Source organism: Furipterus horrens, unplaced genomic scaffold (genome assembly GCF_987537825.1).
Source record: "Furipterus horrens unplaced genomic scaffold, mFurHor1.1.pri manual_scaffold_5, whole genome shotgun sequence".
Classification (NCBI taxonomy): domain Eukaryota; kingdom Metazoa; phylum Chordata; class Mammalia; order Chiroptera; family Furipteridae; genus Furipterus; species Furipterus horrens.
This window is the reverse complement of record NW_028327175.1, coordinates 135,398,987-135,426,818: the sequence shown is the minus strand read 5'-3', so window position 1 is coordinate 135,426,818 and position 27,832 is coordinate 135,398,987. Positions and strand designations below refer to the sequence as shown.

General features: G+C 45.1%; 3 protein-coding genes across 6 annotated transcripts; 2 read left to right on the top strand and 1 right to left on the bottom strand.

Annotated features, from left to right (window-relative positions):
• The first annotated feature begins 344 nt into the window (after nucleotides 1-344).
• PGAM1 (phosphoglycerate mutase 1) lies at nucleotides 345-6,939 on the top strand. The gene is made up of 4 exons (XM_090277903.1): nucleotides 345-634; nucleotides 4,300-4,574; nucleotides 5,290-5,470; nucleotides 6,473-6,939. The coding sequence occupies exons 1-4, from the start codon at nucleotides 496-498 to the stop codon at nucleotides 6,640-6,642; spliced, it is 765 nt and encodes a 254-aa protein (XP_090134029.1). The 5' UTR covers nucleotides 345-495; the 3' UTR covers nucleotides 6,643-6,939.
• Nucleotides 6,940-12,529: 5,590 nt separating this feature from the next.
• EXOSC1 (exosome component 1) lies at nucleotides 12,530-18,108 on the bottom strand. 2 transcript variants are annotated; one of them, XM_090277901.1, is made up of 8 exons: nucleotides 18,028-18,108; nucleotides 17,804-17,919; nucleotides 15,844-15,918; nucleotides 14,755-14,843; nucleotides 13,968-14,001; nucleotides 13,527-13,577; nucleotides 13,311-13,395; nucleotides 12,530-12,965 (listed from the first exon to the last, which is right to left on the bottom strand). In XM_090277901.1, exons 1-8 carry the CDS (start codon nucleotides 18,056-18,058, stop codon nucleotides 12,859-12,861), a joined length of 588 nt encoding a protein of 195 aa, XP_090134027.1. In that variant the 5' UTR covers nucleotides 18,059-18,108; the 3' UTR covers nucleotides 12,530-12,858. The 2 variants fall into 2 exon arrangements, with proteins under 2 accessions (XP_090134027.1, XP_090134028.1); XM_090277902.1 differs by lacking the exons at nucleotides 17,804-17,919; nucleotides 18,028-18,108 and having other exon boundaries at nucleotides 13,961-14,001; nucleotides 15,844-15,908.
• A 135-nt stretch (nucleotides 18,109-18,243) lies between these two features.
• On the top strand, nucleotides 18,244-27,634 carry ZDHHC16 (zDHHC palmitoyltransferase 16). 3 transcript variants are annotated; one of them, XM_090277896.1, is made up of 11 exons: nucleotides 18,244-18,441; nucleotides 22,081-22,328; nucleotides 22,473-22,667; nucleotides 22,817-22,905; nucleotides 23,297-23,325; nucleotides 23,940-24,073; nucleotides 24,211-24,258; nucleotides 25,120-25,205; nucleotides 25,851-25,974; nucleotides 26,185-26,255; nucleotides 27,060-27,634. In XM_090277896.1, the coding sequence occupies exons 2-11, from the start codon at nucleotides 22,086-22,088 to the stop codon at nucleotides 27,172-27,174; spliced, it is 1,134 nt and encodes a 377-aa protein (XP_090134022.1). In that variant the 5' UTR covers nucleotides 18,244-18,441; nucleotides 22,081-22,085; the 3' UTR covers nucleotides 27,175-27,634. The 3 variants fall into 3 exon arrangements, with proteins under 3 accessions (XP_090134022.1, XP_090134024.1, XP_090134023.1); XM_090277897.1 differs by lacking the exon at nucleotides 18,244-18,441 and adding an exon at nucleotides 18,502-18,720; XM_090277898.1 differs by lacking the exon at nucleotides 24,211-24,258.
• The last annotated feature ends 198 nt before the right edge of the window (nucleotides 27,635-27,832 follow it).

Sequence of the window (27,832 nt, the reverse complement as noted above, 5' to 3'; positions counted from 1 at the left end):
CAAATAGAATGAAAGCGTGAAGATTCGCGTTTGAATCAAATTCTGCGTGTGGCGGAGCTAAAAGCGATTCAAGTGACAAGGGCTATTACAAAGAGAGGCTTATGAATGATAGCCCGTACTAGAAGGGCAGCCTGGCTCTGGAACACTCTGGCCGGCACGCGCGCCCCAACGTAGCCCAGAGGTCCCGCCGTCCGGAGCGCTTACGTGCGCTCCGTGACCGCCGTGGCGAACGCCAGGCCCACGGCAGAGGTCGCATGCGCCTTGGCGTATCACAGCTCACCCCCTCCCTGCAGCGGCCCCATTGCCTGCACAGAACGCATGCGCACATCCGCCGGGCGCCCGTGGTTCCCAGCGACTGGAAAGATTTAGGGCTAGCAAGTGTGTTCGAGCTGGTTGGCGGGGCGCGAGTGCGCAGGCGCGGCCGGGGACCGGGACAGGCCTGCCACTCCGGAATCTCGGCAAGCCCTAGTCTGCATCGCACTGGGAGCTGCCGCCATGGCCGCCTACAAGCTGGTGCTGATCCGGCACGGCGAGAGTGCGTGGAACCTGGAGAACCGCTTCAGCGGCTGGTACGACGCCGACCTGAGCCCGGCGGGGCACGAAGAGGCGAAACGTGGCGGGCAGGCGCTGCGAGGTGCGGAGCGGGCCGGGCTGTGGGTGGGGGTGCGAAGGCCTGGGCGGGCACCGTTCGGTCAGGGTCTCCTGGCTCGTTCCCGCGCCCTCCCGGAGAGGGTCCCTAGAACTTGGGCTTCGTCTCTCCAGCAGTTCATTTCGCAACTGAGAAATTGGGTCCTGGGTGGGGGCATCGACTTGCTCAAGGTCACCTAGTAGAGTGTGAGGGGCCGCGCGCCAAGAAGTGGACCCGGGGGGACCGCCTCGCAGCGGGTTGCTCTATTCACGACACCGCCTTGTGAAATTCTCCTTTCTAGCCTGAGCATTTAGTAACTTGGGGACAGGTTGTTAAATTGGATGCCCGATGTCTTCCAGAGTCTGTAACCAAGCCTTTTTAAGAGGCTGCTGCGGATCCTGTGAAGCGATAGGCCACACGCTTATCTCCCACTGTGAAGGGAGTTATGCGGGGCTGGGAAGGATTCAGCAGACATTAAGATACCAAGAAATCCATGTTCTTGTGTAGGCCTTTGCTGCTCAGCAGCATTCCACAAATCTGTGCCCCACATGTATCCGCAAATGTAATTGAATGAATGAATAGATTGAGTTGATTCTCTCCGCAATCCCACGAAGCATACTACAGATTTTTGCCCCTCCCCATCTCATTCCTTCCTGGCCCTCTTTAATAGTTGGGATAGTGAGAATTGGAAAGATTAGTTGTCCCAGGTCATACGCTCTTATTCCTAGTCCAGTACCTTGGGCTCAGTTCTGGGGTTGAGTAACGGTAGGTGTGAGAAACTGGTAGGCTGCAGGCCAAGGAGCTGGGCAGAGGTGGAAGTGGCAGTGAGATAAGCTTGCCTAGGCAGGGTTGCTCCCTGTCGCAGACAGGTCTGTGATTTTGAAATGCTAATTGAGGGAGCATTTCCTGCTGCCAGCAAGCCAAAGAATCTTTGGACTGAGGAGGCGCTTTGGCCAGGTCTGGCCCTGCTCCCTTCTAACTTCTGGACAAAGAAACAGTCACTTAAAAGGGTCACTGATGCCTCGTTGATGTGGAACCGGTATTTGGCCCCAGGTTGCTCTCTAGCTTCTTGTCTTCACTGCACATGCTTCTGAAATAAAGCAAAGGTTTGGAAAGCCTGGGAAATGTAATCTTGCTGCAGGTGTGTGAATGCTTTGGGATGGCTGGTGCGACCTCACACTGTTTAGGAGAGGCGGGGAAAGGAAAGTGCTGGGCAAGGAGGCCATTTTCTTTCCTGCTGCCTGGCAGGAAGAACTGTATGGGTATGCGGTGGCTTCCTGACGGCAAAGAAGTTGTAGCTGTCCTCTAAGACTGATCAAAAGTTTAAATCTGTAATCTGTTAACATAACAGACCCTCTTTCAGTTTTTAAGTAAATGTTGGTAGCATTAGTTTTATTTTATTTTTTAGCTAGCATTACTTTTAAAAAGTCCCATTAAAAATTTTAATACCTACTAAAGGCATTACAGATGTGTATATTAAAAAATGAAAGAATAAAAGCAAAAACCGATTAAGACCTTTATAGATAATCTAATATAAAGACCTTGCGCTGGTTGGTGTGGCTCAGTGGATTGAGCACCAGCCTGTGGACCGAAAGGTTGCTGGTTCGGTTCCTGGTCAGGGCACATGCCTGGGTTTCTCGGTGTGTCCTTGGTTGGGGGTCTGCGGGAGGCAGCCAATCAATGTTTCTCATATTGATGTTTCTCTTTCTTTCTCCCTCCTTTCCTCTCTAAAAATAAATAAGTCTTAAGAAAATAAAAAGAATTGGCTCAAATACATTGTGATTACTTAAAAAAAAATGTGTAAGACCTAAAATACATTAATTCACCAGAGCTTTTAAGTGATAGTAGGGTTTTTCGACTCTTGAATCTGATTTCAGGAGGAAGCTAGTGAGAATTGAGTTTTCCCTTGCAATCTTGCTCCTGGGGGAGGATGGAGTCCCTACCACACCATACTAGCAAATCCATCCCTGGGAGTGTCCTAGACTATGCTTGCTTTGATGGGCAAGTTAAAGGAAGAGGCTTTAGAGTTCTGTTAAAAGAGTCCTAAGGGAAACTGCTTTTCTCCTTGGGGACCTACTTGTGTATCCCATTTTTGTATTCCATTGCAAGTGGAAATAATTATGGTGAAAGAACCAGTGGCTTTTCAGCCAGCATGGGAGCTGAGGCTTGCACTATGGGCCATTGCTTCCCAGTGACTCAGCCTTTTATTGGGGCTCTTTTCCTCCCCTTAAGGTTAGGGAGGAGATGGTAGCTGAGTCTACCAGGACTTGTCCTGAGGCTCAGTGATGAGCTCTGTCTTCTTCCCTTGTGGGTGGTGGTGGTTTCCTGGTGATTAATCCTTTCTTCTCTCATCAGGGAAATTCTTATTGGCCTCATTCTTAGTTGAATGGCAGGAGAATTCACTTCACATTTCATTAATGACTGTTGGCAACCTCAATATGAGGCAATATCCAGGAAAGTGTGCTAAATTTCAAAGAGGGCCTTGTAGCCTCATGGAGGAAAATAGGACTGCCTTCTTGGTCTAATACATAAGGAAGGGCCATATCCCCCTTTAAAGTGGGAGGGAGAATTTTTCATGAAACATGAACTGAGGTTAATCGTTGTAACCTACTGGTTGGGCCAACATAACTTGACTGCCACTCCTCAGTACCTGCTGTGTGGAGATTTGCTTTTAAGTGAATCAGACAGGGCGCAGCATTTGCTCTCTCCATTGAGTGGATTCTTTTAAACTTGGTTTATTGACCTACGTATGTATATTTCCTCTCAGGATACTAAGGAACAGGCTGACACTTAGACTATCGCAGAGAGGAACTGTGGATGAAGAGATTGTGATGGGAATTCCACTCCATAGTAAAAATATAATTTCATGCAACAAAGTTTTATCAGCATCCTCTAGGAGCCCTTGCTGTGTCCTAATTATTGGGAGTTCAAAAATCACATTTACCCTAGACCAGAGGTTAGAGAGGACTGAAATATATTAGTAATTATCCATCAGAAGTGACAGTTCTATCTAAAATACCAACATCAGGATCCTTAGGGTTTAGGAAAATATGAAGGTAGCTAGAGATGGTGGTTTTTAGTTGGATTTTGGAGTCACACACAGCCTGGGTTTTAATCTCTTTAAGATAATAGCTGTGACTACATAATTTGCTTAACTCTTCTAGTCTCTATTTTTCTTATCTGGTAAAATAGGTTTTAAGGATTGTAACCTCAGGATTGTTATGAAGACTAAATAAAATACAAGTACCTAGTCCAGTGCCTGACCGATTATAAGCCCCCTATAAATATTATTAAAAGAGATTCTAAGTTTTTAGGCCTTTTCTTGAAAGAACTGAAGCCAAAATAAATTCTTAAAATGTGTTTAAAGCACAGCATTCTGGGGATTAGGGAAAGTTGCACAGAGGGCAGGTTAGTTAGTTGACAGTACATTTAGGCCTTGGGTTAAACATGTTATTGGGGAACCATTGGGAGGTATGTCGTCAACTGTAACTAAGTCAACAAATTTCGTCTTCCCTGAAGGCACAATATTGTTTTTCCTACTGGAGTATACAAAGTTAAATAGTTAGCCCAATATTTTTCACTTCGACTACTTGTCCAGATATTATATGTAAGAAAATTCTGACTCCAGAGTGGACCTGATTAACTTAGCACTTTGAACTTACAATTTCCAGATGCCGGCTATGAGTTTGACATCTGCTTCACCTCTGTACAGAAGAGAGCAATTCGGACTCTCTGGACAGTGCTGGATGCCATCGACCAAATGTGGCTGCCTGTAGTGAGGACTTGGCGTCTCAATGAGCGGCACTATGGGGGTCTGACTGGCCTTAATAAAGCAGAAACAGCTGCCAAGCATGGCGAGGCCCAGGTAAAGATCTGGAGGCGTTCCTACGATGTCCCACCACCACCAATGGAGCCTGACCATCCCTTCTACAGCAACATCAGTAAGGTATGTAGTACAAGTATATATACAGTGAGGTTTGGCTCACTCAACTTGGGGCCAGGGGTGAGACTCTGGGCCTCACTCTTTAGCTTTTATAAGTGCAGCCTAGTCCCATTGAGTTTGTAATCCCCTCTCCAAGGAATGGCCTTCATTTGTTAAAAGATTTAATTGATCCAATTATGTTACGTAAAAACAACATATCTATTTATTTATTTTTAGAGAGAGGGGAGGAGAGGGAGAGAAACATCAATGTGTGGTTGCCTCTCATGTGCCCCCAACTGGGGACCTGGCCCACAACCCAGGCATGTGCCCTGACTGGGAACCGAACCCGCAACCCCTTGGTTCGCAGGCTGGTGATCAATTCACTGAGCCACACCAGCGAGGGCGCAATATCTCTTTTTAAAAAATATCTCCATTGCCATATTGTGTACAACCCCTCTATAAGATAGGGCCTTCCTAAGCATAAGATAAAATCAATTGGGAAGAGTCTTTTTCTTTTTTTCTATGTTGTGTTTCTTGTGAACTGTTAGTTTTCCTAGTAGTGGGTGACGGGGGAGAGAGGGGCAGGGTAGTAAGGATCTCTTTCCCAAGCTCTCAGCTTCATTCTATGCTCTGGGGAGAGAACTTTGCCTCTCATTTTGATCCGTTAGGGGGTGAGGAATGGGTAGAACAGATACAACTGCTAATAACAGGTGAGCCTGGGGTTTTTGTTGTTGTTTAGGATCGCAGGTATGCAGACCTCACTGAAGATCAGCTACCCTCCTGTGAGAGTCTGAAGGACACTATTGCCAGAGCTCTGCCCTTTTGGAATGAAGAAATAGTTCCCCAGATCAAGGAGGGGAAACGGGTACTGATTGCAGCCCATGGCAACAGCCTTCGGGGCATTGTCAAACATCTGGAGGGTATGTACATTTTTTAGAGGGGTCCTCAAGGAGGGATAAAGTAGAACTGCCACTAATCAGAGATTTACTTACATAGTATGAAGGAAACCTGGAAAGGGCTGGACATATTGTTAGCCTTAGAGATAGTCTGGATTGATTCCTAGAGGAAACACACCCCACACCCTTGTTTCTCAAAGTGTCTTCTGGAGAAGCAGAGGTGGCCAGACCCCCTGGGTACTTGTACATGCAGAACCTCCCATCCCACTTCAGACTTGATTCAGAAGTTGCATCTATTACCCAAGTGATTCAGATACACATTAAAGTTAGAGATGCCTACCTCTGGACTGGGATTGCCAGTTGAAACTGCTGATAAAAATCCTCCTTAATCACACTTTAATCACAGCCTGGCACAATTTCACACATAAATCTCAATTTGTATCTTTAAAAAAAATCCTCACTGAGGATATGTTTAATATTAGAGTAAGAGGAAGTTACGGGGGCTGGAAACAGAGAGAAACACAAACGTTAATGTGAGTGAGAAGCATTGATCAGCTGCCTCCCATATGTGTTCTGACTGGGGATTGAACCTGTAATCTCTTGGTGTGCAGACGATGTTCCAATTAACTGAGCCACCTGGCGGGCTCCAATTTGCATCATTTTTGTTTCACCTGAGGATCTAGAGGCCAGATGTGCTGATTTTTGGCAGCCTGAATGGACTACACAATACATTTGAGATACATTTAAGTCCTTCTCCACTGTGGGCTTCTGGATCCCACTTTGGGAGATAGATCTGTGGTACACACTTTTCATACTTTTTCCTGCTTTTCAGTGGCTGAGAAAAAAGTATTGGGGGCATTCCTTGGTGATTGATCTATATAATACAGATCATTATTTCAAATATCAGAAAGGGCATCTTGTTTTAATTCCCACCAAGGCCTTTTGTCACCTGGAGGATAAATAGTAAACTTTAAGGGGTGCTGTGGAGTTATATCTTGCTTGGCTAATCATGGTGGGCATTTTCAGGTCTCTCTGAAGAGGCTATCATGGAGCTGAACCTGCCGACTGGTATTCCCATTGTCTATGAATTGGACAAGAACTTGAAGCCCATCAAGCCCATGCAGTTTCTGGGGGATGAAGAGACCGTCCGTAAAGCCATGGAGGCTGTGGCTGCCCAGGGCAAGGTCAAGAAATGAAAGTGAACAGGCAGACTACTTTCCCAAGGGCACCCTCCCTGCCCATCCCATTCCTCTGCATCTCTCCTGTGCACATGTCACACTGACCACATCTGTAGGCATTCTAAGTTGTAGCTGCAGATGGGACCAGTGGCTCCTAATTTCGTTTTAGCCATTTTGTCTCTCACACCTACTCCCTTCATGCAATCTAGTCAGAATGGCACCTCTGGGGCATGGATCCTCAGTCCAAGCCGAGAGAACACTTAATCAAGAGTCCAGAAGTAGTAACTGATTTTTCGCTAGTGCTTTTTTTTTCTTTTTAATTACTAAGGACCTGCTTGAGTAGAGGGATAGGGAGGAGCTATGCTAAGGCGTGACCAATGAGGAGAGGCAAGAGAGCCTTTCTGTGTTCCCAAGAGTAGTCCTGTGCTATTCTGTAGTCAGGTGACTGACTGGGGGGCTCTAGTCATTCCAGTGGAAGATGAATGCATGGTGATTCACAAATGTTTCCTCCCTGGTCTCAGAAAAGCTGGCTCCAAAAGATTGGGATCAATCCTGAATGTTTACGTGTTGCATTTACTTTTACAATAAAAGTGTATATATATATATAGAATACAAAAACCCTTCTGGGGTTTCTAGTGGCGGTTGAAATATTCCCACATGTGATCATCACAAAGTAAGCCATTCCTCACATCAGGGTGGGATAAGCTCCCTGACGTGTACAGGGTAGGAGTTCATCCTGCTGTGTGTTTTAGAATTCCTCCCCTGCCTTATTGTTTCATGGCAGTGAAATGTCTCCTGATCATGTCCATGTGTGTCTTTCACTATCTGATTTCTGAATCGTGTTCCAGTTGCTTGGCCCTGCCCTTTGGGTGCAGCACGCATTTTGAGCATAACTACTAAATATTTTCCAGACCAGTATAATAAAGGAGTCATGTGCAATATTTTCTGTGTGATGTGTAGTATCTCTTGTCTGAGGAAATCAGTTTGAACATTCAACTTGAAACGGCTCATTACTCAAGTCCTTGTGTGACAGATGAAGAGCTTCAGGACAACCAGTCACAACTTTCTACAGCCTCATCCAAATTTGTGTATCTTATTAGGTTTTCTACCTCAGGCTGGAAAGCTGAGGGTGAGGGTGGGCAAGTCTTCCTGGTTGAGTTCTCCATTCCTGTAGCCTCTATAGCTCTTGCTCAGTGGTGCTAGTTACCAGATACTCCTTGACTGTCAAGTCAAATTCTGAAACTTGTGCCCTCTTTAGAGTAAGGTAAAGGCTTGACCAGGTTTTTCAAAAAGCCAATCCTTTTCTATTAGTAACTTGTAGACTTGATTTGCATCTTTTGGCCCTGGAAGTTTTAACCCTGTCAATTAACATCCTCAAAAATAACCACCTCATAAAATGGCTTGATGCAGGAGAATTACATTTTACACACAACTGCGGAAGGGCATCACATTTACTTTCTCTCAGGCCTTGAAGAAGTTGCTGGAATATAAGGGCCCATAAGGATTTTCTCTAATCTTACTAGGAAGAAGAGATGTGTTAAGCTAGAATGAAGTTTCCCTGTGCCAGCCACTGGGAGAGACATGTTACAAAATAATGCTGACAACCACTGAAAGGTCTGTTATCAATTTACAGAAAACAGGCTGAAAGAGATGTAGAAACTTGGCATAAGGTATACTACTAAATAGTGAAACCAGGGTGAAAAATGTTAGTTCCACTAAATCAAGGTCCTTATTCTGAAATTTAAATACTTTTAAGCATCTTGCCTTTTAGGTTCAGTTTATCTGATCTATACAGAACCTTAGGAAGACTTTGCGTAATTTAAGTCTCCAACAGCCTGGTGGGATGTTAGTTTACTTAGCCTGTACTGGACCTTATATGAAGTTTGTAATTTTGTTTGATCAAGTGCTCTTCACCCAAGTCAGACATGGTCATCTTGGATTAATATTACTCTTATGTCCTGACATCTCTTGAGCCTGCTGTAGAGCAGTCCCCATTCCTTGCAACTTAAAAGAGATTCTCACTTTCACTGCCTTATGGGCGGGAAATAACAAAGCCTGCACCATTTACTATTATCACTAGGACAACTTCAATCCTTCCAAGATAGTGCTGCTTAGCTAGCACATCAAAATCACCTGTCGAGCTGGAAAAAAAAAACCTAACCACCTGCTCTGGGTTCATCCTGTGAGATCACCCTGTCCGATGAGAAAGCAGAGCTGGGGCACCGGTTTTTTGTTTTGTTTTGTTCGTAACCCCCTTTAGAGCTTATAGGCAATTAAAAAAAATTTTATTTGTTTATTTTTAGAGAGAGGGAGAGGAACATCCATGTGGTTGCCTCTCGTGCACCCCCAACTGGCGACCTGGCCCACAACCCAGGCATGTACCCTGACCAGGACTTGAACCAGAGACCCAGGTCTGCGCTCAATCTGCTGAGCCACACCAGCCAGGGCTTTATAGGCAATTTTGATGTTCACCTAACCCAGGCTGAAAACGACTTCTCCAGTATCCTCCTTGTTTCTAGAACCAATTTTAGATTAGCAAATATCACCATCATTAAACATCACTGTTTAGGCACGGTTCAGTCAGCTCTGAGTACACATCAACATTTTTTATTGAGTATTTGCTGTGTGTTAATCATAGTACCAGGAACTGGAGGTTCAAAGATAGATAAGAGGACCCTGCCCTAAAAGCTCGCGCTGGGTAGGGAAGACAGGGACATAACTAATTTGTAATACACTATCGGATAGTTAAGGATAAGAACACATAGTCTGCACTATATCAAAGAAGGCTATTATCCAATTACTTCAAATCCTCTTCTATAGGACACTTAAAAAAACTGTATAACATTTGCATTAGTTTCTATCTCTGTAAAATGAAAATGATCGCTACTTTCCAGGATCACTGAAGTTCCAAGATACTGGGTTGGCCGAAAAGTTCATTTAGTGTTTTCCATATTGATGGCTTTAGTAGTGCTTAGCTGTCTTTAACTTCATTTAAAAAATATTGTTAAGACTCTATTGTGACAGCTGTCGTATCAGCACGCATTAAAAAAAAAACCCAAAACTGGTGAATTTTTGTAAAGTCATTTTAATATTGAAGATGGAAGAAAATATGCAATATTTTGGCATATTATGCTTTATTATTTCAAGAAAGGTAAAAATGCAACTGATATGCAAAAAAAAAAAAAAAGATTGGTGCAGTGTACAGAGGGTGCTGTGACTAATCAAACATGTCAAAAGTGGTTTGTGAAATTTCTTGGTACTATTAACATTTTGGCCAAATAGTTCTTTACTGTGGGGCTGTCTTATGCATTGGAAGATATTTAGCAGCACCCCTGGCCTCTACCCACTAGAAGCCAACATACTCAAAATATCCAAAAAATAAAGTTACTGGTGAAAATTAAAAACGTGTCTTTAATTATTTTCAGAGAGTAGAAGGGAGGGAGAAAAGGAGAGAAACACGATGCATGAGAGCTACATCGATAGGTTGCCTCTCACATGCTCCCAACCAAGGACCTGGCCCACAACCCAGGCATGCGCCCTGACTGGGAATCGAACCGGTGGCCTTTTGGTTCACAATCTGGCGCTCAATCTACTGAGCCACACCAGACAGGGCTGTGTCCTATTTTATGGAAGAAACCAAATGGACTTTTAGGCCAACCCAATAAGTAAAATGGCTAACACTGTTGAGAGAATCAATTGGTAGCATTTTTCTGCAAGGCGATAGGGAGAACCTAAACAAAATTAAAAATGTGCATATTCTCACCTTGACTGATGTGGCTAAGCTGGTTGGGTGTTGTCTTGCAAAGTGAAAGGTCATTGGTTCGATTCTCTTTCAGGGAACATGCCTGGATTGTTGGTTTTGTCCCCAGTCAGGATACATATGAGAGGCAACTGATTGATGTTTCTCTTACTCGATGCTTCTCTCCCTTTTTCTCCCTCCCTTCTCCCCTCTCTAAAAATAAATAAAATCTTTAAAAAATGTGTATATTCTCTGATCCAGCATCCCACTTCTAGAAACCCATTTTGTGAAAGAATCAGGCATACACAAAGATATAGGTGTTTTCTCTGCAGCATTGTATAAAAAAATCTGTAAAGTTTAAAATACCTATTAGTAGGGTAGTGACTAAATAAACTATACCTAAGTGTCCAGCATATGGCCTGAATTTAGTACACTTCATAGAAGGCAATAAGATACATAACAATACTATTGGCATGTACTGAACACTTTTATGCATTTCTTCCTCACAATAATCCTATGAGGTCATACTATTTCATGAGAGGAAACAGACTTAAATAAAAAGTAACTTGTTCAAATATCAATGTCACCACTCTGATTGTTATAATTTTGCAAAATATTACCATTGTGGGAAACTGGGCAAAGTGTACAAGGGATCTCTCTGTATTCTTTCTTTTTCTTCCTTTTTAATTGAGTCCAAAGAAAGGGGAAGGGAGAGAGGGAGAGAAACATTGATTGGCTGCCTCTTGCACAAGCCCCAACTGGGGACCAAACTCGCAGCCCAGGCATATGCCTGAAATGGGAATCAAACCTGAGACCCTTCGGCTTGCAGGACAATGCCCAACAAACTGCACCACTCTAGCCAGGGCCCTGTCTTATTCCTTAAAATTTCATGTGGCCCTACCATTATCTGAATAAAAATTTTAATTAAAAAAACAAAACAACCTAACCTGCTCAAGGCTAGAACTAGAGGCTAGACCCCAAAGCCCACCCTTTAACCACTGTCACTACACAGAGAAAATGTGGGATCCTCTAATTAAACACCTCAAAAAGTGACATCTTGTGTATTGAGCATCGGCCTGTGAGCCAAGTGTCGCTGGTTCGATTCCCAGTCAGGGCGCATGGCTAGGTTGCACGTCAGGTCCCCAGTTGGGGGCGCAAGTGAGAGGCAACCACACAGTGATGTTTCTCTCCCTCTCTTTCTCCTTTCCCCTCTAAAAATCAATCAATCAATCAATCAATAAACAAATAAACTTAAAAAAAAAAGTGGCATCTTACAGTTCATTGTTCCATCCATTCCCTCTGCAACCACTCCATGCTTAACCCTCATGCCTTCCTCCCCCTCAAACTTATGTTTCTATTTCTGTTTCTACGTTTTTCTTGGGCTTCCCCTGACTTGAATATCTCCATTTATCTAAGTTCTTTAATTCCTTTTGTCTCGTGCCACAAATCTTTTCCTGACCTCCTTACATTAGCACCATGTCCATTTCCTAGAGTACGAACTCTACCAGTAACACTATGGTTACCAAGTAACTTTCAGAACTATTCATATGCTACCAGAATTACCACATGTGTCCTATAATTTTCACTAAACCATAATCTCTCTAAATGAGGGGATGTACATGAAGTGCTTGACCTAGTGCCTCGCACATAGTGAGTACTCATTTAGAGGTACTTAAAAAAGAAAATAAAAAATATAAAGAAGTCTTGGCTGGTGTGGCTCAGTGGACTGAGTGCCAGGCTGCAAAGTGAAAGGTCACTGGTTCAATTCCCAGTGAGGGCACATGCCCAGGTAGTGGGGCGTCCGTGCAAGAGGCAGCCAATCAATGTTTCTCTCCCTCTCTATCCCTTCCCCTCTATTTGGACTCAGTTAAAAAAAAAAAAAATTAATACAGAGATCCCTTGTGCACTTTGCCCAGTTGGAGGCATGTGATCGATGTCTCTCTCACACTTCGATGGTTCGCCCCCTCTCTTTCTTCCTCCCTTCCCCTCTCCCTAAAAATAAGTAAATAAAATCTTTTAAAAATATATAAAGATGATTATAGAGTTTAGGCATTGTCCAGAGTAAGCATGCACTTAACACATGTCAGTTAATGGAGGCCACCAGGCAAATTCCTGCTCCAAATGTCATGACACTGTTTAGATTCCTTTCCCTACTTAAGACAATAGAAACCATAAAATCCTTTTAATAAAAATGTTTTGTGACAGCAAAAAAATATGTATTCATAAGATTGTCAGGAGAAATAGGCTATTCCTAACATTATACAGTTTGTTTATGGAGCCCCCAAAAGAGAAATTTATCACTCATGAGAATGAAATCCACGGAAAGGGTCACAAGAAACATGTCCCACCTACAGAGTAGCTTCTGGCAGACTTTTCTGGAACTGGTTGCAGCTGACCCCAGGTATATCAATAAAGACAATGGCATCTTACTGTAACTTTCATACATGTACTCTTGGAAACAGCTTACCCCCCTCCTTGGGGTCAAATGTGGTTTTTTAGGTTTGCAAGAATTCGGGCTGTACTCGGGCCACTTTCCGGAATTCTTTAGTGTGGGTCTTAGGGCACTGCATCTCACACCAGCTGATGGGAATCATCTGGAGACCTAAAGGGAAAAGCCGGTGTTGGAACTGGTACCCCAAATATTTATCTGAGACCCTTCTCTTTTCATCTGGGTATGAACTGAAGTATCACCAAGGTACCTAGTGAACCTCCTCACATACAGAAAAAAACCTTGTTTATCCCACTGACGTATGGAGGGATAAATAGGGGTTATTCCCTTTTCCTTAGATTTATATAAGGAGAATCATTCTAATCTTAGCAGTACGTACCTACATTCACAATGTGTCCTAAATAATTATAAAACAAAGGAAATGAAGGAAAATAATGGGTTAATTCCAAACCATAAAATCCAGGAAAAGGTAAGAATTAGAAGCATGGCCCCACTCACCTGCTTCACTGTGGGCCACCACCACCCCGAGTTCATTTTCAGCAGTGGTCAGGAGGTAGTTGGACTGTGCATCACCTAGGGAGATCTAGTCACGTAACACTGGTGAAGGAAAACAAAGGGTTATAAGTCTTCCCTCCCATAGCCTCTTGAGTTGTTTCTCTACATCCATTTCTTCTTTTCCCAAAGGACCACAAGTCTGCTGGGAATAAAGGATACCACTTTGGCCAAGACGATGTCACCTGGGCGAAAACTCTTATATATTTCAACCTATAAAGAAGGACCAGAAGTGTTAAATGAAAGCTCTAGATTAGGTCTACAAGAAACTATTAACCCCTCTGGTAAAATCAGTCTACTTTCTAATCCCAGAGGGTAGAAGTCATCATTACTCAAGTCAACCAATAACTTTTATTGCTTCTACAGTGCCATCATATAAATCAAAGATTTTGAATCCAGTAACCTGACCAGGAATCTGATTTGAGCAAAAGGTGGCTCTGAACAGGTCCAAAGTAAGTCTGGGGAAATTGCAATAAATAAATTCCAGTAAGGACACCTTCCCATTCCTTGGACCCCACATTCCCACAAGTCTTTAAAATTCATTGGAATAATGTAAAAGGATTAAGAATCCTAAGGCCAAAAAAAAAAGAACCAACCAACAACCTTGTCTTTTTCAGTAGCTCGAACATCTTCCTTGCTATAAAAAAATTAACAGAAAGATTAATTACCTGTGAGAAAGAATTATCCTACAGAAGCCTCGTAGACAAGGAACTGTAAAAGCCGAGATCAAGTCACAATTAGGACCCAGCTGCCACCCAGAGGAGTGAGGTTGAGAAGCATCCCCAGGCCGCACAAGAGGGGAGAAAACCACATTTCACATTCTTGGATCACACAGAGCATCAGTATCAATACTTCTGACTAGAGAAACGCTGATCAGATTTGACAAGAAAGGATAAGGAACTTTGCTGCCTTAGGAGAGTTTGAACAGAAGCAACAAAGAACCACACAGAATCCTGAGGGTAGAAAAGGCCTCAGAAGTTTAATTAACCTGGCTCACAAAATTGTTTGTCCCTTTTCAAAGAATCCACAGGAAAAAAAATCTACAATTTTATCCACAAACCTTTGTAATGTCCTATAATCCGTGGGTTTGACCTATATTAAATTCAAGAAAGGTACTTCCTAAAATGCTTTCTATTTTGATATGAATCATCCCACACTGCTAATCTCTAGGTCAGCTCAATTCTTTTTGCTTTATCCTTAAGCCCTACCTCATTAATATTTTCCTTTTGTCCTAATTCATACATTACAGTATTTTCTTAGGACACTACCTGGGGCAAATCAAAGCACAAAGAGGATAGAAATAGGCAGGAATGGGAATTGCAATTGCTCCTAAAAATTCCAAACTTATTCCAGGTGCTGAGGCAAATGTGAAGACAAGAATACTTCTTACCGAATAGTTCCTCGAAAAGAGTTCTTAAGTGGTGTGGACCCCACATACAGGATGTGTACTTTGGCAAAGCGTGAATTGATGCTAGAGACCTATAGAATAGAGAAAAGATCAGCATTAGAGTATTAGCAGTTGTTAGCTTAAGGAGGCAGCAATAAACTAGGAATTACCAGGATTTTAGTCCAAGCAACACTACTAAGTATAGAATTTAAGACAAGTTAACTCCTACTTGTCCCTGCATAAGTGATCTATGCAGAGTGGAATTAAGAGCCACTCTAGCCAATGGAGTTACTTTAGGAATCAAATGAAATAGTATGATACAGATTTTGTAAAATATAGATGTCTAACATAAGTAGAGGGCATTATAGTAAATCTAGACCTTTAACAGATCTTACTAAGAGGCCTACATAGTGGATGTACTTTAAGTCTACATTTCAGCTGCTGCATAATATCTGGATCACTGCCTCTCCAGTTATTTTCAGTTACACATAGATTTTCCTGCTGGAGCAACTTATAGAGAAACTAAGAGCTCCAAGTTAATGTAACCTGGCAGAGGGTGGGATGATGTATTATAGCTACTGATGAGTTACAGCATTAATTTGTACTTCCCATATAATACCCTAAAAGACTACATTTAACAGGAATGCTACAGTATCTTGCTTCTCTGTAGAAAAAAAGTCCCACTTCAGATATTCAAAGATAGGCCTCCTTAGCACCCTTTGGAGCCCTGTTTTCCAGATACAGGTAAAACTACATACTCAGGAAACCTGTTCTGTGAAAGAACTATGCAAACCTGAATTTCCCCTCCTTGATCATTATCCTAGAAATCTCCAGACCAGCAAATTCAATGAAACTTTCTGGGATAATAGAAAGGTTCTGTGATGACCAATATGACAACCACTAACCACATGTGGCTGTTAAGCACTTGAAATGTGGCTAGTGGAACTGATGAATTTTAAATTTTACTTTACTTAAATCTATATGGCCATATGTGACTAGTGGCTACCATATTGAACAGTGTAGTTTTACCATGATCATGGATTTTAGCATTGGATGTGAGTATCCTAAGTAGGGAGGTTAGGACCAACTTACCTTACAGGTTACAATAGCTCCCACATCTGGTAGTAACTGGGACTCTGTTTCTCTCATCACAGACACAACAGGAAGCTGAAAAAACAAACAAACAAACAAAAAAACCAATAAAATGTGAGTATTCTGGCTAAGCCTTGGGTAAATGTATTTGTGAGTTGAATGTAATACAGAAATGCCTTGGACCACAGTTGAGGCCATGAGGGCAGGCGGACTGCAGATTTATTTGTAGCCCAGAGCATAACGCCTTTGAAATTTTAAGAAATAGGAGGGTCACAGGAAGAATGCTGCTAGAAGACATAATCTAACCATTTCAGATTAGTTCTAACAAGTTGTTTTTTGTGTGTGATTTTCCTGGAATTTCTTGCTATCCAATTTCTTGCCTGTAATCATGGATAATTTGACTCTTTCCTCCAAAGTTATACTCCTTCTTTCTGTTCCTCATTTTATTGTATAGGCTAGAATATCCAAATAGATGTTACGTAACAGTGGCCATACTTGTTTACTTTTTGCAGTTTTCTCTTTGAGCATGGTATTGGCTATTGGTATAAAATAGATAATTTTTTTTTCAAAAGACAGTATTTTTTCAACCTCATCTTTTATTAATCTCTCCCTTGCTCACTGTGTTTTGGCTCTCCTGGTCTTCTTTCTGTTTCACCAACTCAGTAAATTTCTTCCCATTTCAGAAGGTCTATTCAACCTGTTCTTTACTCTAGGCCTGAGCTCTCCTTATTTATCCTTTAGATTGGTTAAATGTCACTTCCTCTGACTACGGTGGGTTTACCTATGACATGTTCTCATGGTACCCTGTAGTATTCCTTTCAAGCAGGCATTGCATTTGTAAGCATACATTTATTTGAGCATTTATTTATTTACAGTTGTGTCTGTGTCCCTTGAGAGCAGAGACCATGTGTATTTGGCTCACTATCATATCCCTAGAGGTCAGCACCAAGCCTGGCATCTGAACATGCTCAACAGATATCTATTAAATGAACAAATTTTACAATGTCAAGGACGTTCCCCAACTGAATAAAAAGTCTCTCAATTTACAGATGAGGAAGAACCTGAAGCCAGAGAGCGTGTTTCTTACTTAAAGCAGAATTAAAGTTTAGTTAGCCAATACCTAAGTGTTCTAATTCGGAGTCCTCTTTCTACTGTGCTACCTGTTTTTAAGCTGCTCCTTCAAAGACTGCTTATCTGATCCTCAGTTAAGGCTGTGTTAGGCTCTGGAACTGGGGAGGATAGTATTACTCATGCATTTAACAAGTGTTTATTGAGCATTCCCGCCTTGTGCTAGGCAATGAAGGTTGGGTGGTGGGGCCTGCTTTCATGAATCTTAAAAGTCCAGTAGGGGTTAGAATCTAGTGGGGAACATAGAACTGAACGTTTAATATATGCTGAGGTAAGTGCTTGGAAGAAAAGGAACACAATTCTTTGTCTTTAACAAAACAAACAAAAACCGCAATTCCGTTCCTCAGTTAGTGGGACTAGGAGGGCTTCTCTGAGCAAGTGATACTGAGGCTATCTGAAGGACAGGTAGGAATGAAATGGGCTGAGGGGAAGATGTGTTCCAGGTAGATGACGTGCGTCTAAACGCCCTGTGGCAGGAGAGCTTGGCGCATTAGTGACGCTGAAAGAAGCCTGCACGACCAGAGGTGGAGATACGGATGAAGCCAGAGAGCCGGCATTCGGACAGGATTCATTCAGCTCAATAAAGGGCTGAGTTCGCCTCTGCTCTTCCCGCAACATCCTTCCCCGAGCGTCAGCCGCACAACCAAGCGTGCCCAACACTGCTGGTCTGTGCTGGCTAAATGCCCAGTAGCAGGGACCACAGCTGCAAGAAACTCCAAGACCAAGGCCTCCTGGTGAGGCATTCAAGACGCGCCCACAGTGCGCTCGCCTAAGGACCGCGAAATCAAAGGCAGCCTAAGAGACATAGGTGATGGGAGGCCGCCCCCTTTACCGCGCCGTTCTCGCCGCTCTTCGTCACGCAGCCAGCAAGCGATGAAAAGATGTAGCCGTGACGGGTGTAGGTGCCGCTGCCTGGGCTGCCCTCCTCCAAGTTGCACAAACGTTCGCCTGCAGGAAAAAACGCTGCATCAGCCACGGCTGCCCAAAAGCTGTTGGCAATCGAGCTTGCCTGCCTCTGTTCCTATCCAGGACTCGCTATGGGTTCCATTCACTCACCGGGAACGCAGTACCTCACGGGTGGCGCCATGACTGCCACTCTTCCAAGCCCAGAGAAAAAGGAAGCCGACTTCTCATTGGCCAAAGTCCAGGAGCAGTTTCTCAATAGGAAACGCACCGATTGGTACATTTATCACGTGGCCTCCGCGGTGCTTTTCTGTGGAGGTAAACTACATGTCCCAGGTTGCCCCGGGCGAAGCCAGGGGCGGAGCTCCTGGAAGCCTGTACTTGCGCTTGCGCCTGCGGTTGAGGATGGGTTGGCGGAGGGTCCGGGTCTGCAGGCTGGCTCTGTGGGCAGCGGGCCATGGTTGGTTGGATTGAGCCGTGCCGGCCTGGGACTTTGAGCTGGAGAGGGTGGCAGTGAGCGGAGGCTGCGGGCTAAATTTGGCTGATTGGGAAGTCGGCAAGAGGCAGGTAAGAGTGAAGCCGCGGCCTTTCCCCCTTAGTTCTGTCCCTTTTCCTAGGGTCTGGACCTATTCCGGGGCCTTAAGGCGAGCCCGGATTCCTGCTATCTCCTCGCCCAGCCCTGCACGTCCATGCTGTCCTCTAGCCAGGCGGGGCACACCTTCCGGGCAGCCGTAACGCGCGAAGCTGGAAGGGAGCCAACCAACTCATCTCGCCCATTTCACAGATTTGCAAGCTCAGATGCAGAGATAAGACTTGAATTGCCCAGTGTCTCGAAGATAGTTTAAGGTAGAGCCCAAACCGGAACCCAAGGTTTTTGATTTCCAGTCCACTGCACTTTGACCATGCCACCCCGAGAAACAAAACCTTTTCCAGGTTTTTGTAACTAGCTTCCGATCTCGATCGAATAGTGAGATTCTCTCAAGAGTCGTCTGAGTCCATCCGTAACTTTTTCTCTTCCTATTTTTCGCATCCTATTTGTCTGGAAGGGAAGTCTGCACATGAATAAAATGATGCTCTTTCTGATGATTGACACCTGTTGCTTGAGATTGCAAACATCCTGAGAGCAGCATCTTTGTCCGGATGAGATTTGCCAAGACTTTCATCACAGTTTCCTCTGCCTTCTGGTGGCTTTGAAATCCATCTTTCCCGGTATACGTCCCCCACCCCCAATCCAGTTACCCTTTGGGAAACAGATGGTGACTTAGAGCCTTGGGAAGAGGGGATTGCCATGGCCTGCAATCCCCTCTAATCTGGTGGCAGATGTCACTATGGCTTGTAGCTACTACCGAGGGATCAGAATGTTCAGGACATGTGCTCGGGGTGATAGTGAAGTTATACTTTGCTCTGTTTTCTCCCCTGTTCACTCTGACATCCCCCCTTCTCCCACCCCAGCCAACACAATATTTTGAGTTCTGTTTTACCTCAATTTCGTGAGATGAAAACTCTGTATTTTCAGTTGCTCTTCCCTGGCCTCCCCATAGTTCTCAAACCCCAGTAGATAAAATGAGAGGAGACTCGGCTTCAGATTTTGTTCACTCAAATCTGATCTGTTGCTCTCTGCATCTACAAGCTATTTACCTATTTGGGTTGATTTCTGGTTGAATTTGTTTTCTAAAATATCTTCTAACTCTTAAATGCTATGATATTTGACAACGAAGAATGATAGCAGCAGACACTTATCTAGTGTTATCACATTGGCAGGAATGCCCTTGCTGTTATTTGTAGGACAGATAGACATCTAACCAGCCTCTCCACTTCTGCATCCCGGGTCATTCATTCAACAAGTATTCATTGAGCACTTTCATGAGCCAAGTATTGTGCAAAGAACTTTATAGACATTTCATTTATACCTTACCAAGAATGTATATGGAATCATAAAGGGTTAGAGGCTAGAAGAGACCTTATCATTTACTCCTACATCCTCATTGAATGGGAACACAAGAAAATTGAGTGCAGGCAGGATCTGATGATTTGTCCAAGGTCACAGAACCACTTAAGGGCAGAATTGGACCCTGAGTAGTCAAATTATGAGGCAGATTAGAGTTGGTAAATCTAGTTCTTGAAGCAGGCATTTCCTGTAGAGCTCAAGTGGGAGGTGGTTGAGAACAATCCAAGAAGTTGAGAATCTGAGAAGGAAGTTTTTTGTAGACAGGAGAGATAACATATAATTCATGTTTAATAAAGATGACAAATGCATTTTTAAAAAGATTTTATTTCTTTATTTTTAGAGAGAGGGGAAGGGTGGGAGAAAGAGAGGGAGAGAAACATCAACATGTGGTTGCCTCTCACACACTCCCAACTGGGCGCCTAGCCCACAATCCAAGTATGTGCCCTGACTGGGAATCAAACCAGTGACCCTTTGATTCACAGGCCAGCACTTAATCCACTGAGCCACACCAACCAGGGCGAGAAATGCATTTTATTTGAAAGCTATGGCTATAAAATGCAAGCTATGGCTATTGTGTTTTTAGCAAATAGGAAACTCCATTAGCTATATTAAGGGAGGAAACAGTGGTGTGGACAATCTAAGTCACTTGGATTTGTTGTGGGGTAAAATGTTTTGTCCCACTCACATTTGATTGTGGTGACTATATATACTATTTTGGAAATTGATGCTTTAAGTGAAATCATGGTTCCAAACAATGGGAGTCCAACTCCAAGGAGGTAGGAAGTTTGAGCTTTTCTTTTTTCTCTCTTCTACACTGCCTTTTAATTCTCTAGCTTCTAGGGGTGATATGGGAATGGCCATTTCTTTATCCTGGTGCAGAGAGTAGGTCCCCACTGAATCGTCCTTCTTTTTCTCTGCTGGCCTTGTCTGCTGGACTTCTTTTTCTCTTAGGTCATGGGGCTTGTGGAAGGAGGTAATTAAGTGTTTTCTTTGAAAGGCTTTTTGTGGTGATGAGCCAGGATGCAAGGAGAGTACCTTGCTCCAGTTACTGAATTGAAACCATCTCTACGGTGGAGCAGCCTCCTCCAGTTTCTGGTAGGTTCTGAGCTGCCTGTTAAATAAGTCAATGGAGCTGCTGAGGATAAAGTAGGTCTAGGGGAAAATCAGGTAATTTCTTTTCTGGTAAGGGCTTTAATCTGCAGAATTGATGAGATTATCATCAAGGGAATCTGTGTCTTCTGGGCATTGTCTGGGCAGCTGACCTTCCATGGCTGTTGAATGAGGTAGAAACCACATAGAGGAGACAAAGGCACTTGCCGAGGAACCATGACAAGGGCTGAATAGCTGGGAAGGCTGGCTGGGATGCTTGGGGCCATGGGCAGCAGCTTAAGAAAAGGCTCCTGTCTGTTCTATTAGAACAGGCAATGGAGACTCAGTGGAAGGGCAGGCCTTCTGGTCTTCATGAGTCACCAGCACCGAGGCTCCCCGCCCACTGCCAGTGTCTTCCTGCCTGTGGTGCTATTGTCTGAATACCCGAAGTTGTCTTGGTTTCTGTATCCTTGGAGTGGGGCTGGAACTGGAATTGGAGACAAAGCAACTTATGTCATTCAAGGGGTAGCTGAGCTGTCCTGACAGGAGACAGGGACTCTCGTGCTACCCGGTTGGGTCTGGTGGCCTGTAACATCAGCCCAGAAGGAGTAGGAAGGATGAGTATCTTTTACCAAGACTTAGATGGCACCAGGGAGGATCCAGGTGCAGGGTCCACATGCTATGCACTCATCCCACCACTAGCTTTTCCTTGGTGAAGAGCAATTGTTAGGAGGTAGGTCACTGCGCCAGGGCAAGGACGTGGGGAACCCTCTGCCACGGTGGCCATGCTCACAGACAGTGGGCAGCTCTGTGCATGTGGCTTTGCTCCACCCAGTGATCTGCCTACACAACAGAACTCCAAAGACCTTGCTTTGTCTTGGAGCCGCCTACCTCTCTTTTGCCCCTCTACCGTGGCCCTTTACTCTAGGCATGTATCATCTTGGATTTGCTGTGTAACCATGTTGTGTAATAGCGTTTCTGCTCAATTTGAACCTCCAGACCCTACCCCCTACAGTCTGGTGGGGACAGTGGCACCCCACGTTCTGTAGAGAATTGCAGTGACTTTCCTACTGCCCGCAGCTGGTAACTGGCCCAGCTGGGCCTCCCCACTGGTGGGCTAGGGAGGGACAGAACCCAGGCGAACCCCTCACAATGCTGTGCTCTCCTAGGAGCCATGCGGGGCCAGTGGAGCCTGCTGCGGGGCCCCGCCCGCCTCTGCCTGCGCCTGCTTCTGCTCCTGGGCTCCAGGCGCCGCTGTCCCCCTCTGCTCCGGGGCCTGGTACAGCGCTGGCGCTATGGCAAGGTCTGCCTGCGCTCCCTGCTCTACAACTCCTTCGGGGGCAGTGACACTGCTGTCGATGCTGCCTTTGAGCCCATCTACTGGCTGGTGGACAACGTGATCCGCTGGTGTGGGGTGGTGAGTGATGCTGAGGGAGCAGGAAGAGGGATGTTTTGGGGTAGCAGAGGGACATGCCAGCCCTACCCTGGGGATATTCTGGAGTTACTCTGGGCATTGGCATGCTCTCTCACTGCATCTACCTGGCCTCACTGGTTTTGGCAGGTGTTCGTGGTGTTGGTGATTGTGTTGACCGGCTCTATCGTGGCCATCGCCTACCTGTGTATCCTACCCCTCATCCTCCGAACTTACTCAGTGCCACGGCTCTGCTGGCATTTCTTCTATAGTCACTGGAATCTGATCCTCATCGTCTTCCATTACTACCAGGCCATCACCACTCCACCTGGATATCCACCCCAGGTGGGTCTCCACAGGGGGTGGGGGCAAGCAGACGGTTGTTGGCTAGGGGAGACAGTCCCAGGAGTGGGGAGAAAGAGTGCCTTTGTACCCTTTAAGGTATGAAATTGGTGCTGCCACAGTTGTCATGATGCTTTCCTCTCTCTGTACAGGGCAGGAATGATATTGCAACAGTCTCCATCTGTAAGAAGTGCATCTACCCCAAGCCAGCCCGAACACACCACTGCAGCGTCTGCAATAGGTGGGTCTTGGCTTTGTTCTCTGTGAACCTTAGGTCTGACCCTTTGGCTGTAGTCCTAGGGCAAAAACCTAGACCTGGAGTTGGGTGAGATGTTTATGAAGCACCTGTCATATGCCAGACAATGTGCCCTCTCTTATCATGACACATGGTCCTCAGGATGATCCTGTTAGTTAGGCATTATCACCACTTGTAGAAACTGAGGTTCAGAGAGATGAGTTGGCTTGTTCAGTATCATAGAGCCAATGAAGTAGGGTTTGAAGCAAGGCCTGGCTGTCTTCAAAGTCTGTGCCTTTTCCACCTCAGCAGGATGCTGGTCCTTGTAGGAAAGGATTGGCACTGACATCTCAAGAACCTTGGCCACCGTAACAGAGCCTGTGTCCCTCCCTCACAGGTGTGTGCTGAAGATGGATCATCACTGTCGTATCCTTTTATTATCTCTTCTGCCTGAGGCCTCCTTCTTTAGCTTCAGAGCACTGCATGGGGGTAAGGGCCACAGACCTGAGACTTATAGCATCACCCTGCAGAGAACATTGGGCTCATGAGAAGTTAGTGGGAGAGTAGTGGTGGGGACTGACCATCTAGGGGAAGCAGGAAGCTCTCTGGAACAGATCTTGGAGCAAGGCATCTACTCCAACAGCTCTTTCTTTTGTAGACTGTCATGCTAACGTCTATTGGATAGAGAGAGATGCTGGGCTTCAGGTGGTTGCCCAGATAGAACCATGGGTTTTCCTTTTGCTGTCCAATACAGATGTCTGGTTAATTGTAGGTAGGTCGACGTATTGGCAGATTCATTTTAATGAAGGGTTTCAATTTTCATGATTTCCGGGAGGGACTTGTGAGGGCTCTGGAAAGCTTTAATACTTTCACCTCAACCTCTGGAAAGTCCCATATTTTCCTGCCTTTGGAAAATAGTTCTTGGTGACTGGAAGCCCTGGGCTTGGATGATGTCGTCATGAAGCAAGAACGAACCAGAGAGGCCCGGACATACCCTGAAGTTATGTGTTTGATCTTGTCCTTAATTCTTCCCCCACCAGCCTGGCTAAACAACTGTGTGGGCCACTATAATCATCGGTACTTCTTCTCGTTCTGCTTTTTCATGACTCTGGGCTGTGTCTACTGCAGCTATGGAAGTTGGGACCTTTTCCGGGATGCTTATGCTGCCATTGAGGTGAGTCCATAGTTAGGAGCAGGGCTGCTCAGTAGAGAGTACTTGGGGTGTGGAATCTGTCCCTAAGGAGCAGGGCTGGCAGCAGCTTCATGCTAGAGGCCTGAGAGTATAACCAGCACTGTTTTCCATCCCCTTAGAAAATGAAACAGCTCGACAAGAACAAACTACAGGCTGTTGCCAACCAGGTGGGCCGTCCCCACCCCACTGCCTCCTGCTGCTCAGGCCAGGGGTTATAGAGTTGCTGAGGCAACTGGGGCCCACCTGGTAGAGTTGTAGAGACTGGCTGAGGGGCTGCTGGAGACTGGATCAGTGGTGTTCTGGGAGGCTGTCTCTGTGGGCAGACTAAGTGATCTGGGGGCAAGCTGGAAGTCCCTGGTATGTGAGTTTTTGGCTCTCTATCCCACGATCACCTTCTTTGGGCTGAGTGAGGACTCTGCCTTGGTGATGGCCTGAGCAGCAAGGAGTCTATGTTAGTCTGTGTACTGGGGCTCCAGGGGACAGAGATCAAGCTGGGCCAGTCTGATCATCCTTCACTCCTGGTCTGTCTGCATCTATATCTGGATCAACCCTTCTCCCAAGCTTTTTAGGACTACTTATTCTGATCAGATCTTGGACTAATGATTGTACCTCTGCTGCCCTTTCTGTCCTTAGTGGAGCTCACAGTTCTCCCCTTGCAGTCATTCCATTCTGGGTGTGGCTGTGGGCCTGGTCCCCTCTCTTGGGGATTACAGCCACAGGGTGAAGGAGTGCTAGCTGGGGAATGGAGTGGCTTCCCCTGGAGTCCCATTTGTGTTGTCAGGTCTAAAGGTCCGGGGTCAGCTCTTCCTGTGCCTTGCCATCCTGTCTAGACCCGCTCTGCCCAGTGTTTGTCTACATGATGCTGCCGGGCTCGGTCCACCCATCTGGCTGCTACCCTGACTCCTCTGTGGCTTAACCCCCTATTTTTCCATCCTGGGCTTGGATCACTTCCCTGCCTGAAGTTGATGGGGGCTGTGGTGGAGACCAGCACAGCAAATGAGCCAGACTTTGCTGTTTTCTTTTTCTAGACTTATCACCAGACCCCACCACCCACCTTCACCTTCCGAGAAAGGGTAACTCACAAGAGTCTTGTCTACCTCTGGTTCCTGTGCAGGTATCTAACTCTCATATTTGACAACTTAAGGGAGAGGCAGCTTCAGAAAAACCTTTTTAGGTGCCCACAGAGACACCTCCCTGTGTGAACTGCTGCTCTTTTTAGTCTAATTTAGGTTGGCAAAGAGTAGGCATTTAATTTTCTTCAGCATTTTGGTGCAGGGAATACTAAGGATACTGGCATTGTTTGTTATGTGCCAAGGTTAAATTAAACTCCTACCTAAATGGTAGGTGACTACATTTTATAGATGAGGAAATCTGAAAATTAGAGGGTGATTTGTTCCACAATACACAGCTAGGAATGAATGGTAGAGCTGGAGTCTGAATTTTGTGCCATCTCATTCCAATCCCTGGTGCTTTCACTCCCCTCTGCAGTCTCCCAAGTATGGATAAGAAATACAGAATAGTTTTATCACTAACACACGTATTCCCCCTCCTTTCCACATAACTTATTCTTAGCGCACCTAGAAGCATTTTCATTGATGCTTTTCATAGACATAGTGAAGTAAAAGTTCATTTGGATGTGTAGGCTGGGAGATAAGGAAGACAGGCAGTGAGGTCCCCAGCGAATCATTCTCGCTCAGCTTAATTTCACACATAGCCTCGAATCCTCTCTATACTCACCAATCTCTGCTGCTTTTCTTAGTTCTGTGGCACTTGCCCTGGGTGCCCTAACTGTATGGCATGCTGTTCTCATCAGTCGAGGTGAGACCAGTATCGAAAGGCACATCAACAGGAAGGAGAGACATCGGCTGCGGGCCAAAGGCAGAGTGAGTAGAGCTGAGGGCCGGGGTGGATCACTGGGAGGGTAACTGAACTGGCCATCCTGTAAACAGGCTGTGGTCAGGGCCAACCAAGGCAGGCGCCATAAAAGGCCAGAACTTGCCTCACTGAGCTTTGCCTTAGCTAGCTTAGGGTCAGAAATTGGAAGGGGATTAAGTAAAAGGGGTTTGTAGAAACATGTTTTTCTTTGGTCTTAGGTTTTTAGGAATCATTACAACTACGGCTGCTTGGACAACTGGAAGTTATTCCTGGGTGTGGACACAGGAAGGTAAAGTAAAATACCTAGACCAGTGCTGTCCAGTAGAACTCTGTGATGAGAAAAATGTTTGTACCTGTGCTGAGACATTAGCCACTAGCCAGCCACATGTGGCTACTGAGCACCGACAAATTGGATTTTTAATTTAATTTTTATTTTCACTAATTAAAAAAGGCACATGTGGCTAGTGGCTACCATATTGGACAGTAAAGAACTAGATTCTAGAGTACAGATCATTGCTAATTTGAGCCAATGGAGCTTAAGGCCAGCATTATGTGGTTTTAGTAGCAGATGAGGCTGACAGATGACAAAATAAAATTCCAAGAAAGCTATTTTCAAGAAGGGACTTCTCGGTAGAGAAGGTGGCCACCAGTCACCTCTCATTTGTATGGCAGTGTCTGGATCAAGCCAAAAATTTCTGGGATTTAAGTAATCTATTTGTGACAGATCCTGAGACAATAAATGAAGCTAGCTCCTTTCACCCGAGAGACATGGGAAAAATCATTTTTCAAATTGCAGTGACTGAGAAGGCAGTAATAAGGTGACCATAAGTACCTGCCTGCCTCCCTTTCCCATCCCCAGTACATTCCTGGCTGTCACCACTGTGCATGCTGTGGACCCTTAGACGTGTAGTTGAAAACCTCTAAAGGCCTTCAAGACACCAGACACATTTATTGGACAAAATTAGGACTTTTATTCCTTTGAAATTAATGCCAAGGTAGCTTCCAGGTAACTTGATGTGGCCTTACTGAGGAATGAGGATCAGGAAGCCCAAGAACTCTTGGAACTCAGAGATATTTCTATCTTCTCTTGTAGGCACTGGCTTACTCGGGTGCTGTTACCTTCCAGTCACCTGCCCCACGGGAATGGAATAAACTGGGACCCCCCTCCCTGGGTGACCGCTCAGTCAGCCTCTGTGATGGCAGTATGAGCTGGATTCTGTCAGCCACAACTTGAGCATCACTCTGCTTCCTGCATTATCTCAAGGCCTCCAAGGGTAGCTTCTTGGAATCCTTGAGCAAAAAGAGCCAGTGGGCCTGCCTTAAGGTACCATGCAGGGACAACTCAAGGACCTATCCCCTGGCCACTGTAGCAGCAAGGCACGATGTGGAAAAATCCTAGGTCTGATGTTCCTCAACTCAGGCAAACAGAAGTTCCAGCCACACTGGAGATTAGGCAGCTAGCAACCCTGCCGGGTGCTGACCCCAACCTCCAGATTATAGCACTGGAGTTGGCCACCACCTCTTCTACTTGCTATCTGAGAAAATACCTGTATGGTTGAACTGAGATCCTGGCTTCTCAACAGGGCAAAGGTACCAGGCCTGCTGCTGAGGTCACTGCCACTTCTCACATGCTGAAGGGAGCAAAAATAAAGGTATTTGATTTTTAAAGATCTGTAGCTACTTACTCTTTGTCACTACTTCAGGGCAGGGAAGGGGAAAGTAAGGGTCAAGGCCTAGTGGGTAGGTGTTCTTGTCATGCCACCTGTGCTCTACTTGGAGGAGTTGGATGCCCTGAAGAATTTTTGGCTAATCCGTGTCATTTTTGTTCTTCTAGCTTATACAGTGACAGATACTTCTGGTTATGTG